General features: G+C 41.5%; 1 protein-coding gene across 2 annotated transcripts in view; it reads left to right on the forward strand.

Annotated features, from left to right (window-relative positions):
• Positions 1-4,822: 4,822 nt before the first annotated feature.
• si:ch211-106a19.1 (uncharacterized protein LOC561797 homolog) overlaps positions 4,823-13,610 on the forward strand; it is a 193,442-nt gene continuing 184,654 nt past the window's right edge. The window contains exon 1 of one of the 2 annotated variants that reach the window (XM_034170314.1): positions 4,823-5,275. In XM_034170314.1, coding sequence (XP_034026205.1) covers positions 5,118-5,275 — 158 coding nt within the window. In that variant the 5' untranslated portion in view covers positions 4,823-5,117. The remainder of the gene's footprint in view (positions 5,276-13,610) is intronic. The other variant, XM_034170313.1, reaches the window with a different exon arrangement.

Here is a 13,610-nt window from a genome sequence, read left to right on the forward strand (position 1 = left end):
TCTCTGTGAAGCCTGTAAAATTTTCACCGAAAGCCAGATAAATTTTTAGAATGGTTTCCAGGTGCCAGTCTCTAACAGCTTCTGAAAAAATTCTGATGGGAAAGAAGTCCTTTTCATTCCGCCATTTCCAGACAATGAAAATCCGACGAGGGGGCGGGACCACTCCTTCCACAAGGCGTGCTCACAGGCGAATGACGTCACCCACAGGCGTGGAAAAACTCACGCATGCGCACGAGGGTTCAAGCATGTCTGACGTAAAAACATATGAATGAAAGCCATATAGTCTTTGAAAAAAATAAAAAGGACCATTACTTTATGGACAGACCTTGTATATATATATATATATATATATATATATATATATATATATATATATATATATATATATATATATATATATATATATATATATTCAACAAAAATATAAATGCAACACTTTTGGTTTTGCTCCCATTTTGTATGAGATGAACTCAAAGATCTAAAACTTTTTCCACATACACAATATCACCATTTCCCTCAAATATTGTTCACGAACCAGTCTAAATTTATGATAGTGAGCACTTCTCCTTTGCTGAGATAATCCATCCCACCTCACAGGTGTGCCATATCAAGATGCTGATTAGACACCATGATTAGTGCACAGGTGTGCCTTAGACTGCCCACAATAAAAGGCCACTCTGAAAGGTGCAGTTTTATCACACAGCACAATGCCACAGATGTCGCAAGATTTGAGGGAGCGTGCAATTGGCATGCTGACAGCAGGAATGTCAACCAGAGCTGTTGCTCGTGTATTGAATGTTCATTTCTCTACCATAAGCCGTCTCCAAAGGCGTTTCAGAGAATTTGGCAGTACATCCAACCAGCCTCACAACCGCAGACCACGTGTAACCACACCACCCCAGGACCTCCACATCCAGCATGTTCACCTCCAAGATCGTCTGAGACCAGCCACTCGGACAGCTGCTGAAACAATCGGTTTGCATAACCAAAGAATTTCTGCACAAACTGTCAGAAACCGTCTCAGGGAAGCTCATCTGCATGCTCGTCATCCTCATCGGGGTCTCGACCTGACTCCAGCTCGTCATCGTAACCAACTTGAGTGGGCAAATGCTCACACTCGCTGGCATTTGGCACGTTGGAGAGGTGTTCTCTTCAACTCTATGCAAAGGATATGTGTTGCACTGCATGAGGCAAATGGTGGTCACACCAGATACTGACTGGTATCCCCCCCAATAAAACAAAACTGCACCTTTCAGAGTGGCCTTTTATTGTGGGCAGTCTAAGGCACACCTGTGCACTAATCATGGTGTCTAATCAGCATCTTGGTATGGCACACTTGTGAGGTGGGATGGATTATCTCAGCAAAGGAGAAGTGCTCACTATCACAGATTTAGACTGGTTTGTGAACAATATTTGAGGGAAATGGTGATATTGTGTATGTGGAAAAGGTTTTAGATCTTTGAGTTCATTTCATACAAAATGGGAGCAAAACCAAAAGTGTTGCATTTATATTTTTGTTGAGTATATATATATATATGAAACAATCACATGGTTCCAACACTTCATTCATCCAAATTCTAATAAAATTTGAAAGAAATCCCTGCTTACAAACACCAGCATTTAGCAGCTCACGTTATGACCGTTCTTTTCAACAACTGAGTGATTCTGACATCCATTCAGTGATTTACATTTGAAAACCAAAGAATTGTGGAAGTGATTTTAATAATCCGAGGTAAACGTAAAACATTTGAGTGTATTTCTGTTACATATGTCACAGAGGTCTCAAGTTGTGTCAGACTTAAATGTTTATAGCAGAAGAATGTCTGAAAACACTCACTGAGTTGTGGGATTTTGGAGAAGTTTAACATTAAACCTCAAACACCTGATAATGGAAAAAAGGTAGAAAACTTGTTTTGCACTACTTGGCCCCTTTAATAATTATGTTATTGTGAGCATAACCACTTTCATTTTCAAATCTAATCCTTAAAAGTTAAAAGCTGGATAAAAAAACTTCATGAGTCAAAGATTTTTACACAGTTTCACATACATGGCTGTGTTTAATGAACAATGGTTGAAGACTAAAACAATTATGGAGCACAAAAAATCTGCTGATTCACAAAACAGAAAAACACAATATTTCCATGAATGTTACGTCATCAGTGGATTCACTTGATGGTCTGGGTATGAAAGATGGCTACTGCCAGCCCAAAATGTTTTTCTTTTTTTTTCTTTTAATATTACACATGTATTTCAGCTCCTTGCCCTCAGCTTGGATGGTCAGTTGGGCTTCCTGATCTGGAGAAAAAAAAACAAAAAACAAAAAAACCACCACAATCAAATTTTCTTTAAAAATAAATAAACAAAAATAATGATAATTAAATAAGAAAAATGGCACCTGCAAACTGCTGCGGCTGAAAAAAAAATTGTGAGGGCACCCACCCGTTACATGTCCAATTTTTAATTCATCTCCTCACCTTCCGATAAAACAAATCAATCAGTTGCTTACTTTGATAAATATTTCAATATTTATGATCAAAAAGTTGCTCTCGCCAGGATGAGTCTTTATTGCTTCATATATACAGGTGCTGGTCATATAATTAGAATGTTATGAAAAAGTTGATTTATTTCAGTAATTCCATTCAAAAAGTGAAACTTGTACATTATACTCATTCATTTCACACAGACTGATATATTTCAAGTGTTTATTTCTTTTAATTTTGATGATTATAACTGACAACTAATGAAAATCCCAAATTCAGTATCTCAGAAAATTAGAATATTGTGAAAAGGTTCAATATTGAAGACACCTGGTGGCACACTCTAATCAGCTAATTAACTCAATGCCATGTCATCTGCTGGTGTTGGTACACTGTGTTTTCTGAGGTCCAAGGTTAACGCAGCCGCCTACCAGGAAGTTGTAGAGCACTTCATGCTTCCTGCTGCTGACCAACTTTAGGGAGATGCAGATTTCAATTTCCAACAGGACTTGGCACCTAACCAAGTGCCAAAGCTACCAGTACCTAGTTTAAGGACCATGGTATCCCTGTTCTTAAGTGGCCAGTAAACTCGCCTGACCTTAACCCCATAGAAAATCTATGGGGTATTGTGAAGAGGAAGATGCAACACGCCAGACCCAACAATGCAGAAGAGCTGAAGGCCACTATCAGAGCAACCTGGGCTCTCATACCACTTGAGCAGTGTCACAGACTGATCAACTCCATGCCACGCCGCATTGCTGCAGTAATTCAAGCAAAAGTAGCCCCAACTACGTATTGAGCACTGTACATGTTCCTACTTTTTACGTTCATACTTTTCAGTTGGCCAACATTTCTAAAAATCCTTTTTTGTATCGGTCTTAAGTAATATTCTAATTTTCTAAGATACTGAATTTGGGATTTTCATTAGTTGTCAGTTATAATCATCAAAATTAAAAGAAAAACACTTGAAATATATCAGTCTGTGTGTAATGAATGAATGTAATATACAAGTTTCACTTTTTGAATGGAATTACTGAAATAAATCAACTTTTTCGTGATATTCTATATGACCAGCACCTGTATGTTGAGCTGTACTTCTTGCCTTAGGGGAGGTGATGGTTTAGTGGTTAAGCGTTGGGCTTGAGACCAGAAGAACCTCGGTTCAAATCCCAGCCTGACTGGAAAATCACTAAGGGCCCTTGGGCAAGGTCTTTAATCCCCTATTGCTCCCGGTGTGTAGTGAGCGCCTTGTCTGGCAGCACCCTCACATCGGGGTGAATGTGAGGCATTATTTGTAAAGCACTTTGCGCATCTGATGCAGATGGAAAAGCGCTATACAAATGCAGTCCATTTACCATTTAACACCGAACAGCTCCTCATTTTGGAAACAAAATAGCACAAAAGCAGGCTGAATTATGTGGGTGTTTTCTAATGTCAAAATGCACGCAGGTCACGTGAGAAGTGCTCCATGTGAAATCTGGGGAGGTGATGGTCTAGTAGTTAGGCGTTCGCCTTGAGACCACAGCATCCTCTGTTCTAACCCCAGCCAGACCAGACAATCACTAAAGCTTTTGGGCAAGGTCCTTAATCCCAGAGTTGCTCCTGGTTTTAGTGAGTGCCTTGCATGGCAGCACCCTGACATCAGTGAATGTGAGGCATCAATGTAAAGTGCTTTGAGCTCCATATTTAGATGGAAAAACACTATATAAATACAGTCCATTTACCATTCCTAGTAGTTTTGCTTTTTCTGGCAGTCTGTCATCCAGAATTGCACCTCTTCAGGTGTGACTGCTATTAACCCCATATTTTTGAGACCTTTGCACTTTGGGAACCTAAGTCCAATTCTGCTGCCACCGCCATAATTTTTTAAAAGCTGGAGCAGAGCCGATGAATGACTGCTGCCAAATATAAGTCATGTCACCCACACTGGTACGCAGTTTCAATCCTACACACTGCAAATAGGAATAAATGTTCATACTGTCATAACTGTGTGAGACAGTATGTGTGTTGAAATCATAATAATTATGGCGTTGATGAAATTGTAATGGTTGGGAATTCTACAAAACACTTCATGGGTAAAATCTGTGAAACACTTGTGCGTCTTATTGTTTTGGAGTCTGCGTGAAAAGGAAAATATCACATTCTGGGCTGCAACCTGCTGAACACTGGCACCTGCTGGACAGTCCAGGAATGTGACCCCACATCAAATGATGAATTTCATTTTAAGGCTGCATGCACTCAGTTCAGGGTCTTATGACACTTTCAACAAAGGAAAAAAAGAAGTTGGAATTTTCTGAGTCAACACCAGCAGTTCGTAGTTTTTAATTTCTTCGTGTTTGGTTTGGAGTGGCAGCTGTGTGTGTGTGGAGCACACGGTCCCGGGCCGTGCGGAGGAACCTCCTCTCCCCGCAGTCCGCAGCAGTAAAGTGTGTCTTGGCATCACTTCTTCTTCTCCTTCCTCCTGTGTGTCTGCTCCGGCGTCATGTGAAGGAGCTTCGCCAGCTCTTCTCTCACCCTCCTCCGCCGAGCACGACGTCCGTCCTCGCCGACGTCGCCGCCCCGGCAGTCACGGTGGGGTACTGTCCCTGTCCCCGCTGTCTCCGGTTTCTCCTGCCCCTCCGGTGTGCGGCAGGGCGGAGGATGAGCGAGCAGGGTCTGGGCTCGGCATCCGCCTCTGCCGCGGCCCCGGCGCCGGGCTCGGACACCTACAAAGGTTGGCTTTTTAAATGGACCAACTACCTGAAAGGCTACCAGCGGCGGTGGTTCGTCCTCAGCAATGGCCTCCTTTCCTATTACAGGTAAAACGACGCAGACGCGGCGTGCGGAACTGGCGCACTGAACGCAGAGTGGCGGCGGGCCGGCGTGTGTGTGTGTGTGTGTGTGTGTGTGTGTGTGTGTGTGTGTGTGTGTGTGTGTGTGTCACCACACAGCTGGCTGCTAGTAGCATGCTAACGCTAGCTGTCAAAGGGTCACAACTGTCCGTTTACTTCAACATGACAGCAGCAAGGATGCGTTGGGTTGTTTATTATTTAACAGCCTGCTGGCTGTAGAAATACACAAGCTCAGGCGCTGAATAATAATTGTAACCTGGAAAACTTGTAAATAAAATTGTCAAACATTTTGCCAAAATAGTAATCAAGTACTGCCATTAGCTGCACAACTAAGCTAGCTCCATAGTTAGCTTCAGTCAATGGACTCTTGAAGGTATTAACATTGTTAACATATGATGATTAAATTCTGCTTTTAAGGTGAAGGCACAGACAGAGCTCAACCAACTAGACAGTTAAGAAAAAACAGTCATTCAAGTCTAGGTTCAGTTTAGACCTTCTCAGATGTGAAGATTCCCTCATTTTCCTTTTGAAACAAACTAGTTTTTGAACTGTGCTGCTAATAACTTTGGACTTGAACAGCAAAAATGCAGATGATTGAGTTAGTCGCAGGTTTCTCAAACTTTTGGGTGGCCTCATCCATGAAGTCAACTGGTTTGGGGGCATAATGGCTTCAAGTGTTTAAAAAAAATTCTCAAGAAATGCAGAGAAAATGATTTCATAAAGAAGCATTGTGACACGTAAAGCCGTGGTCACAACCCACCGTACTTGCACGTGCGTGCAGTCTACTTGCAAAAATGTGGGCTAAATTTGGAGATCCGTACGTCGTAAGTACTGCCTCAGTACGAATTTAGAAGCACGCAGACACGCCGTAGAGGTTTTAGTGCATGCAGAACTTTCGCTGCGGATTCACCAGCAGTACAGATGACGCACGTTGTGAGTACTGCCTCAGTACGGATTCAAAGCAGCACATTTTCATTCAGTTACTATTGAATTAACCAAATCTGTACGTAGGCAGTACAGATCACGGCACTCACCACGTACTATGGAGGCCGACAGACTTGCATGCACGACGCAGCTTGTCACTTGAACTTGAACTTAATTTCCAAACTTCAGCAACACACACTCCACAGCTTCACTCTGATAACTAGCTGTAACTTTTCGAGGCAAGTAAACACTCGTACAACTGACCACTGCAGGCTGGACATGCTCATGCATCACCGACGCTGAAAAACACCTGCCGCTCCGGTCCCGCTCATAAAAAAGAAAAGCAACCCCCCACACACACACTGCTTTATTGTCAACTCTCTTTATCGTTACACTCCTAGAAACGTGCGTTGAACGTACTCCCTCCCTCCTCTTGCCACTGCCTCCGTATGTTTTCACAAAAACGTGGCCGTGGCATCCGCAGAAAACGTACGGCGAAAAAAAAAAACGCACGGTGGGTTGTGACCGGGGCTTTAGAGATAATAGGATGTACATTGTGTATACATTCTGTGGTGGGGAGCGGTGCACTAGCTTACTTAGGATGTACACAGGGGTGGTTGAACTACAGAAGTTTGGGAACCATTGAATTAGTCCATCTCAGCAACTTTTTTATGAACGATATCTAAAAAAAAAACAACCTAATGCCACTGTCATCTTGTAACTCGTCCAATCACAAAAGCACATAACGGACATGAAGTAATTACATAGTGGCTAGCTTAGATGCACCAGATCAATCAAACAAGTGACTTTGTTTTGCCTGTGTATTATCCTGTTGACATGTCTGCCACTCGCTACATAGTTTGTGGATGCTGGATCAATTATCGAAAATTAGGAACATTTGTGATTGAAATGACATGCTGATGCTGACCCTGGGTATGAGGACAACATACTAAAGATCATGGCTGGACACACCTTCATATGCGTGTTGGCTAACAAGTTAGGCTAGAAGCTGCAAGGAGAAACATGATGCCCACTGTGTGACAAAATATGGATGTGGCTGCCTGGGGATGGTACTAAAACTTAGATCCATGATCTAGTGCATAGGTGCCTGCAGTTTTGAGGACCCCAGTGGCTGGAGAAGACCAATGGCACGCCCACACTTCACTTGGCTGTGGTAGATAGATGGTTATTTTTCAAGATGTGGGGATGGACCAGTTGCCTCCATGAGTGGTTGCCATCCAGGATGTAAGGTGATTGTGAGTCCATTAACAAGTTTATATATATATATATATATATATATATATATATATATATATAAATCTTGTCAGAATTTTCCATAGTTAATAAATGTCCTTGTGCTATTTTGCCGAGAGTTATATTAAACTGTTGGCTACACTGCCACCTTGTTTTCCCAGTGGTAGTGCTGAGCAGTATTTGATACATAACCCAGCGTTTTGTGTCCCTATTTAATATGGAGCATAAATGAGGCAGGTCTGGTTAAGACATTGACATTCTGGCATGATCCCAAATCTTTCAATTCTTAAAACAGATGCTGGATTGGTTGTCCTGGCAACATATGCAGAATAGCATACCTGTTCTGGTGCTGCAGGAGGTACTGGTTGTGATAGGTGCATTGATAATAGGAGAATTCCAAGTGGAGAGAAGATTGTGCTGCAGTTCTATAGTACTCCCTGATACATTCCTGTTAGAGAGGTATCACTTCAGTCAGGAGAGAATAATGTTATTAATATTATTATTGATCCAGGGCAGAATGGTGGTTTAGTGGTTAGCACTGCTGCCTTACAGCGAGAGAGCCCCAGGTTCATTTCCGACCTGGTTTTCTCTGTGTGGCATTTACATATTCTCCCCATGTTTGCGTGGGCTCCGTCCAGGGGCTCCGGCTTCCACCCAGTTTAAAGACATGCAGATTAGGTCGGCTATACTGAAATATGAAATGGACAAAATGGAGTGAAATGGAGCCTGATAATCACAAAATGGGGTAAAATGTAACAAAATGGAGCAGACTGACTCCAAATATGATTAAATATGATTCAATTAAGTACTTTTATTTAATTATTTTTAAGAGAAACCAGGACCGTTTGCCCGTGGAAAATTTTAAATTTATAACTCTCTGAAACACTATTGCCTGCATTTTGAGGGCCAAATTTTGTCAAGTAAAGCCACAGGTATTTTTTTTTTTTTTTTGTATCTTTGTTACAGCTTTACATGGAAGGGTGTAGAAATGTACCTGTCTCAGGGCCAATGAACCAGGTACCTCTGGTGCCTTCTTTTGGCTGCCCTGGATCTGTCCAGTAATTCTGCCCCTCATTATGTTTATAAAATAAAAATACTGCTCTATCATTCTGGGAGGGGGATTGGCCCACGCCATCAGCCTTATAGCCATCATTATAAACTACCAAATACTTCCTTAATTTGCTGTCAAATGTCAGTATAGTACTAGAATTATGTTGCATAACTAGGCAATTAGGTAACAGCTCAAAAACGATTTTAATAACACTAACCCAAATCAATACTGGATCGAATCGAAATAATCGATTCTGAATCTTAAGAATCGGAATCGAATCGATTCTTGAAATTTGAATTGATACCCAGCTCTATTTTCTTCCGGGCACTCCGGTTTCCTCCCACAATCAAAACATGCTTATTTAGGGTCTTCTCCTCTCTCTGACCAAGGCAGCATCTCTGGAGTTTGACCCTGGGTGCCAGACTGTGGCTGTCCACTGCTCCTAGTGGTTTGATTGTGTCTAACTGTAATTAGGATGGGTTAAATGCAGAGGACAATTTTTGTTGTATATATGTACAATGACAATAAAGGCTCTTCTTGTTCTTAAAAAGAATGAAAACAAGGAGCTGAGGATGTTGCTAACTTTATTTTAGGGCCCGTCACACTCAGATGAAGGCTGTAATAAATGCACTGCATCCTGAAAATTTTGAATAATACAGTAGGGATTTGGTCAAAATGGAAAAATGCTCTGTTTTCAAGTCCATACTTCATCCTGATTATGTCCCCATCATATTCTCACAGTCTGAAAGGTTCCCATTAATTTATGTTCAGCATAAATGTAAAATATTTTGTAATACGTATGTCTACTGCATTTTGCCATACACTTGTAAGTAAGTCTGTTGGGCTGCTCCCTTGTTTTCATTCTGGGCCTCCACAGCAAGTCCGAGGTGGACCTGTATATTGAATTGGCAGAAGTTTTATGTCTGATGCCCTTCCTGATACAACTCCATATTACGTGGAGAAATGTGACAGGGGTGGGCACTGAAACCAAGTTGGTGTTGGACTTCATGTCTATTTTTACCTCTGTTAACCACCAGGAGGATGGCCGTTTTGTTATGCCTCTGTTTGCCTGCCTACATATATGATTACTCTGAAGTTACAAACTGGATTATGATGACATTTTGTGGAGAATAGTTTCTGGGATCAGGGAAGCACTGAATAATTTTTGAGACAAATAAGCTTGATTTTGTGGCTGACTCTTGCTTGCCTCTACTGGTGGTTGGCTCTCACTGCGGTATTGTATCACTTCCTGTTCCGGAGCACAGCGGTGTTTTGCTGTATATGTTAGCTGTATAATCTGCGCAGTTAGATTGATCTAGATAACTAGATAACGATTTGTTTCACAGTGTAATCTTCACATGCCTTAACTAAAGCACTCCCTCTGCTGAATCACCTTTAAATTATTTACACATTATTCACTTTGTGTGTTTTTAGGAATCTGCTAGCTTAGCGCAACTACTAGCTCTTAGCCGGTTTAGCATGGCGGCTTCTTTTGTCTCTCCCTCACTTTTCTGCTCTGGGTGTGAAATGTTTAGTTATTCCTCGGCCTCCTTTAGCAGTAATGGTACTTGTAATAAGTGTAGCTTATTCGTAGCTTTGGAGGCCAGGCTGGGCGAATTGGAGACTCGGCTCCGCACCGTGGAAAATTCTACAGCTAGCCAGGCCCCTGTAGTTGATGCGGACCAAGGTAGCTTAGCTGCCGTTAGTTCCCCTCCAGTAGATCCCGAGCAGCCAGGAAAGCATGCCGACTAGGTGACTGTGAGGACGAAGCATAGCCCTAAACAGAAGCCCCGTGTACATGGCCAACCCGTTCACATTTCTAACCGTTTTTCCCCACTCGGCGACACACCCGCCGAGGATCAAACTCTGGTTATTGGCAACTCTGTTTTGAGAAATGTGAAGTTAGCGACACCAGCAACCATAGTCAGTTGTCTTCTGGGGGCCAGAGCAGGCGACATTGAAGGAAATTTGAAACTGCTGGCTAAGGCTAAGCGTAAATTTGGTAAGATTGTAATTCACGTCGGCAGTAATGACACCCGGTTACGCCAATCGGAGGTCACTAAAATTAACATTGAATCGGTGTGTAACTTTGCAAAAACAATGTCGGACTCTGTAGTTTTCTCTGGGCCCCTCCCCAATCGGACCGGGAGTGACATGTTTAGCCGCATGTTCTCCTTGAATTGCTGGCTGTCTGAGTGGTGTCCAAAAAACGAGGTGGGCTTCATAGATAATTGGCAAAGCTTCTGGGGAAAACCTGGTCTTGTTACGAGAGACGACATCCATCCCACTTTGGATGGAGCAGCTCTCATTTCTACAAATCTGGCCAATTTTCTTAAATCCTCCAAACCGTGACTATCCAGGGTTGGGACCAGGAAGCAGAGTTGTAGTCTTACACACCTCTCTGCAGCTTCTCTCCCCCTGCCATCCCCTTATTACCCCATCCCCGTAGAGACAGTGCCTGCTCCCAGACCACTAATAACCAGTAAAAATCTATTTAAGCATAAAAATTCAAAAAGAAAAAATAATATAGCACCTTCAACTGCACCACAGACTAAAACAGTTAAATGTGGTCTATTAAACATTAGGTCTCTCTCTTCTAAGTCCCTGTTAGTAAATGATATAATAATGGATCAACATATTGATTTATTCTGCCTTACAGAAACCTGGTTACAGCAGGATGAATATGTTAGTTTAAATGAGTCAACACCCCCGAGTCACACTAACTGCCAGAACGCTCGTAGCACGGGCCGAGGCGGAGGATTAGCAGCAATCTTCCATTCCAGCTTATTAATTAATCAAAAACCCAGACAGAGCTTTAATTCATTTGAAAGCTTGACTCTTAGTCTTGTCCATCCAAATTGGAAGTCCCAAAAAACAGTTTTATTTGTTGTTATCTATCGTCCACCTGGTCGTTACTGTGAGTTTCTCTGTGAATTTTCGGACCTTTTGTCTGACTTAGTGCTTAGCTCAGATAAGATAATTATAGTGGGCGATTTTAACATCCACACAGATGCTGAGAATGACAGCCTCAACACTGCATTTAATCTATTGTTAGACTCGGTTGGCTTTGCTCAAAATGTAAATGAATCCACCCACCACTTTAATCATATCTTAGATCTTGTTCTGACTTATGGTATGGAAATTGAAGACTTAACAGTATTCCCTGAAAACCCCCTTCTGTCTGATCATTTCTTAATAACATTTACATTTACTCTGATGGACTACCCAGCAGTGGGGAATAAGTTTCATTACACTAGAAGTCTTTCAGAAAGCGCTGTAACTAGGTTTAAGGATATGATTCCTTCTTTATGTTCTCCAATGCCATATACCAACACAGTGCAGAGTAGCTACCTAAACTCTGTGAGTGAGATAGATTATCTTGTCAGTAGTTTTACATCCTCATTGAAGACAACTTTGGATGCTGTAGCTCCTCTGAAAAAGAGAGCCTTAAATCAGAAGTGCCTGACTCCGTGGTATAACTCACAAACTCGCAGCTTAAAGCAGATAACCCGTAAGTTGGAGAGGAAATGGCGTCTCACTAATTTAGAAGATCTTCACTTAGCCTGGAAAAAGAGTCTGTTGCTCTATAACAAAGCCCTCCGTAAAGCTAGGACATCTTACTACTCATCACTAATTGAAGAAAATAAGAACAACCCCAGGTTTCTTTTCAGCACTGTAGCCAGGCTGACAAAGAGTCAGAGCTCTATTGAGCCGAGTATTCCTTTAACTTTAACTAGTAATGACTTCATAACTTTCTTTGCTAATAACATTTTAACTATTAGAGAAAAAATTACTCATAACCATCCTAAAGACATACCTTATCTTTGGCTGCTTTCAGTGATGCCGGTATTTGGTTAGACTCTTTCTCTCCGATTGTTCTGTCTGAGTTATTTTCATTAGTTACTTCCTCCAAACCATCAACATGTCTATTAGACCCCATTCCTACCAGGCTGCTCAAGGAAGCCCTACCATTAATTAATGCTTCAATCTTAAATATGATCAATCTATCTTTATTAGTTGGCTATGTACCACAGGCTTTTAAGGTGGCAGTAATTAAACCATTACTTAAAAAGCCTTCACTTGACCCAGCTATCTTAGCTAATTATAGGCCAATCTCCAACCTTCCTTTTCTCTCAAAAATTCTTGAAAGGGTAGTTGTAAAACAGCTAACTGATCATCTGCAGAGGAATGGTCTATTTGAAGAGTTTCAGTCAGGTTTTAGAATTCATCATAGTACAGAAACAGCATTAGTGAAGGTTACAAATGATCTTCTTATGGCCTCAGACAGTGGACTCAGCTCTGTGCTTGTTCTGTTAGACCTCAGTGCTGCTTTTGATACTGTTGACCATAAAATTTTATTACAGAGATTAGAGCATGCCATAGGTATTAAAGGCACTGCGCTGCGGTGGTTTGAATCATATTCATCTAATAGATTACAATTTGTTCATTTAAATGGGGAATCTTCTTCACAGACTAAGGTTAATTATGGAGTTCCACAAGGTTCTGTGCTAGGACCAATTTCATTCACTTTATACATGTTTCCCTTAGGTAGTATTATTAGACAGCATTGCTTAAATTTTCATTGTTACGCAGATGATACCCAGCTTTAGCTATCCATGAAGCCAGAGGACACACACCAATTAGCTAAACTGCAGGATTGTCTTACAGACATAAAGACATGGATGACCTCTAATTTCCTGCTTTTAAACTCAGATCAAACTGAAGTTATTGTACTTGGCCCCACAAATCTTAGAAACATGGTGTCTAACCAGATCCTTACTCTGGATGGCATTACCCTGACCTCTGGTAATACTGTGAGAAATCTTGGAGTCATTTTTGATCAGGATATGTCATTCAATGCGCATATTAAACAAATATGTAGGACTGCTTTTTTGCATTTGCGCAGTATCTCTAAAATTAGAAAGGTCTTGTCTCAGAGTGATGCATGAAAAACTAATTCATGCATTTATTTCCTCTAGGCTGGACTATTGTAATTCATTATTATCAGGTTGTCCTAAAAGTTCCCTGAAAAGCCTTCAGTTAATTCAAAATGCTGCAGCTAGAGTACTGACA

The sequence above is a fragment of the Thalassophryne amazonica genome, chromosome 5 (assembly GCF_902500255.1).
Source record: "Thalassophryne amazonica chromosome 5, fThaAma1.1, whole genome shotgun sequence".
NCBI lineage: Eukaryota > Metazoa > Chordata > Actinopteri > Batrachoidiformes > Batrachoididae > Thalassophryne > Thalassophryne amazonica.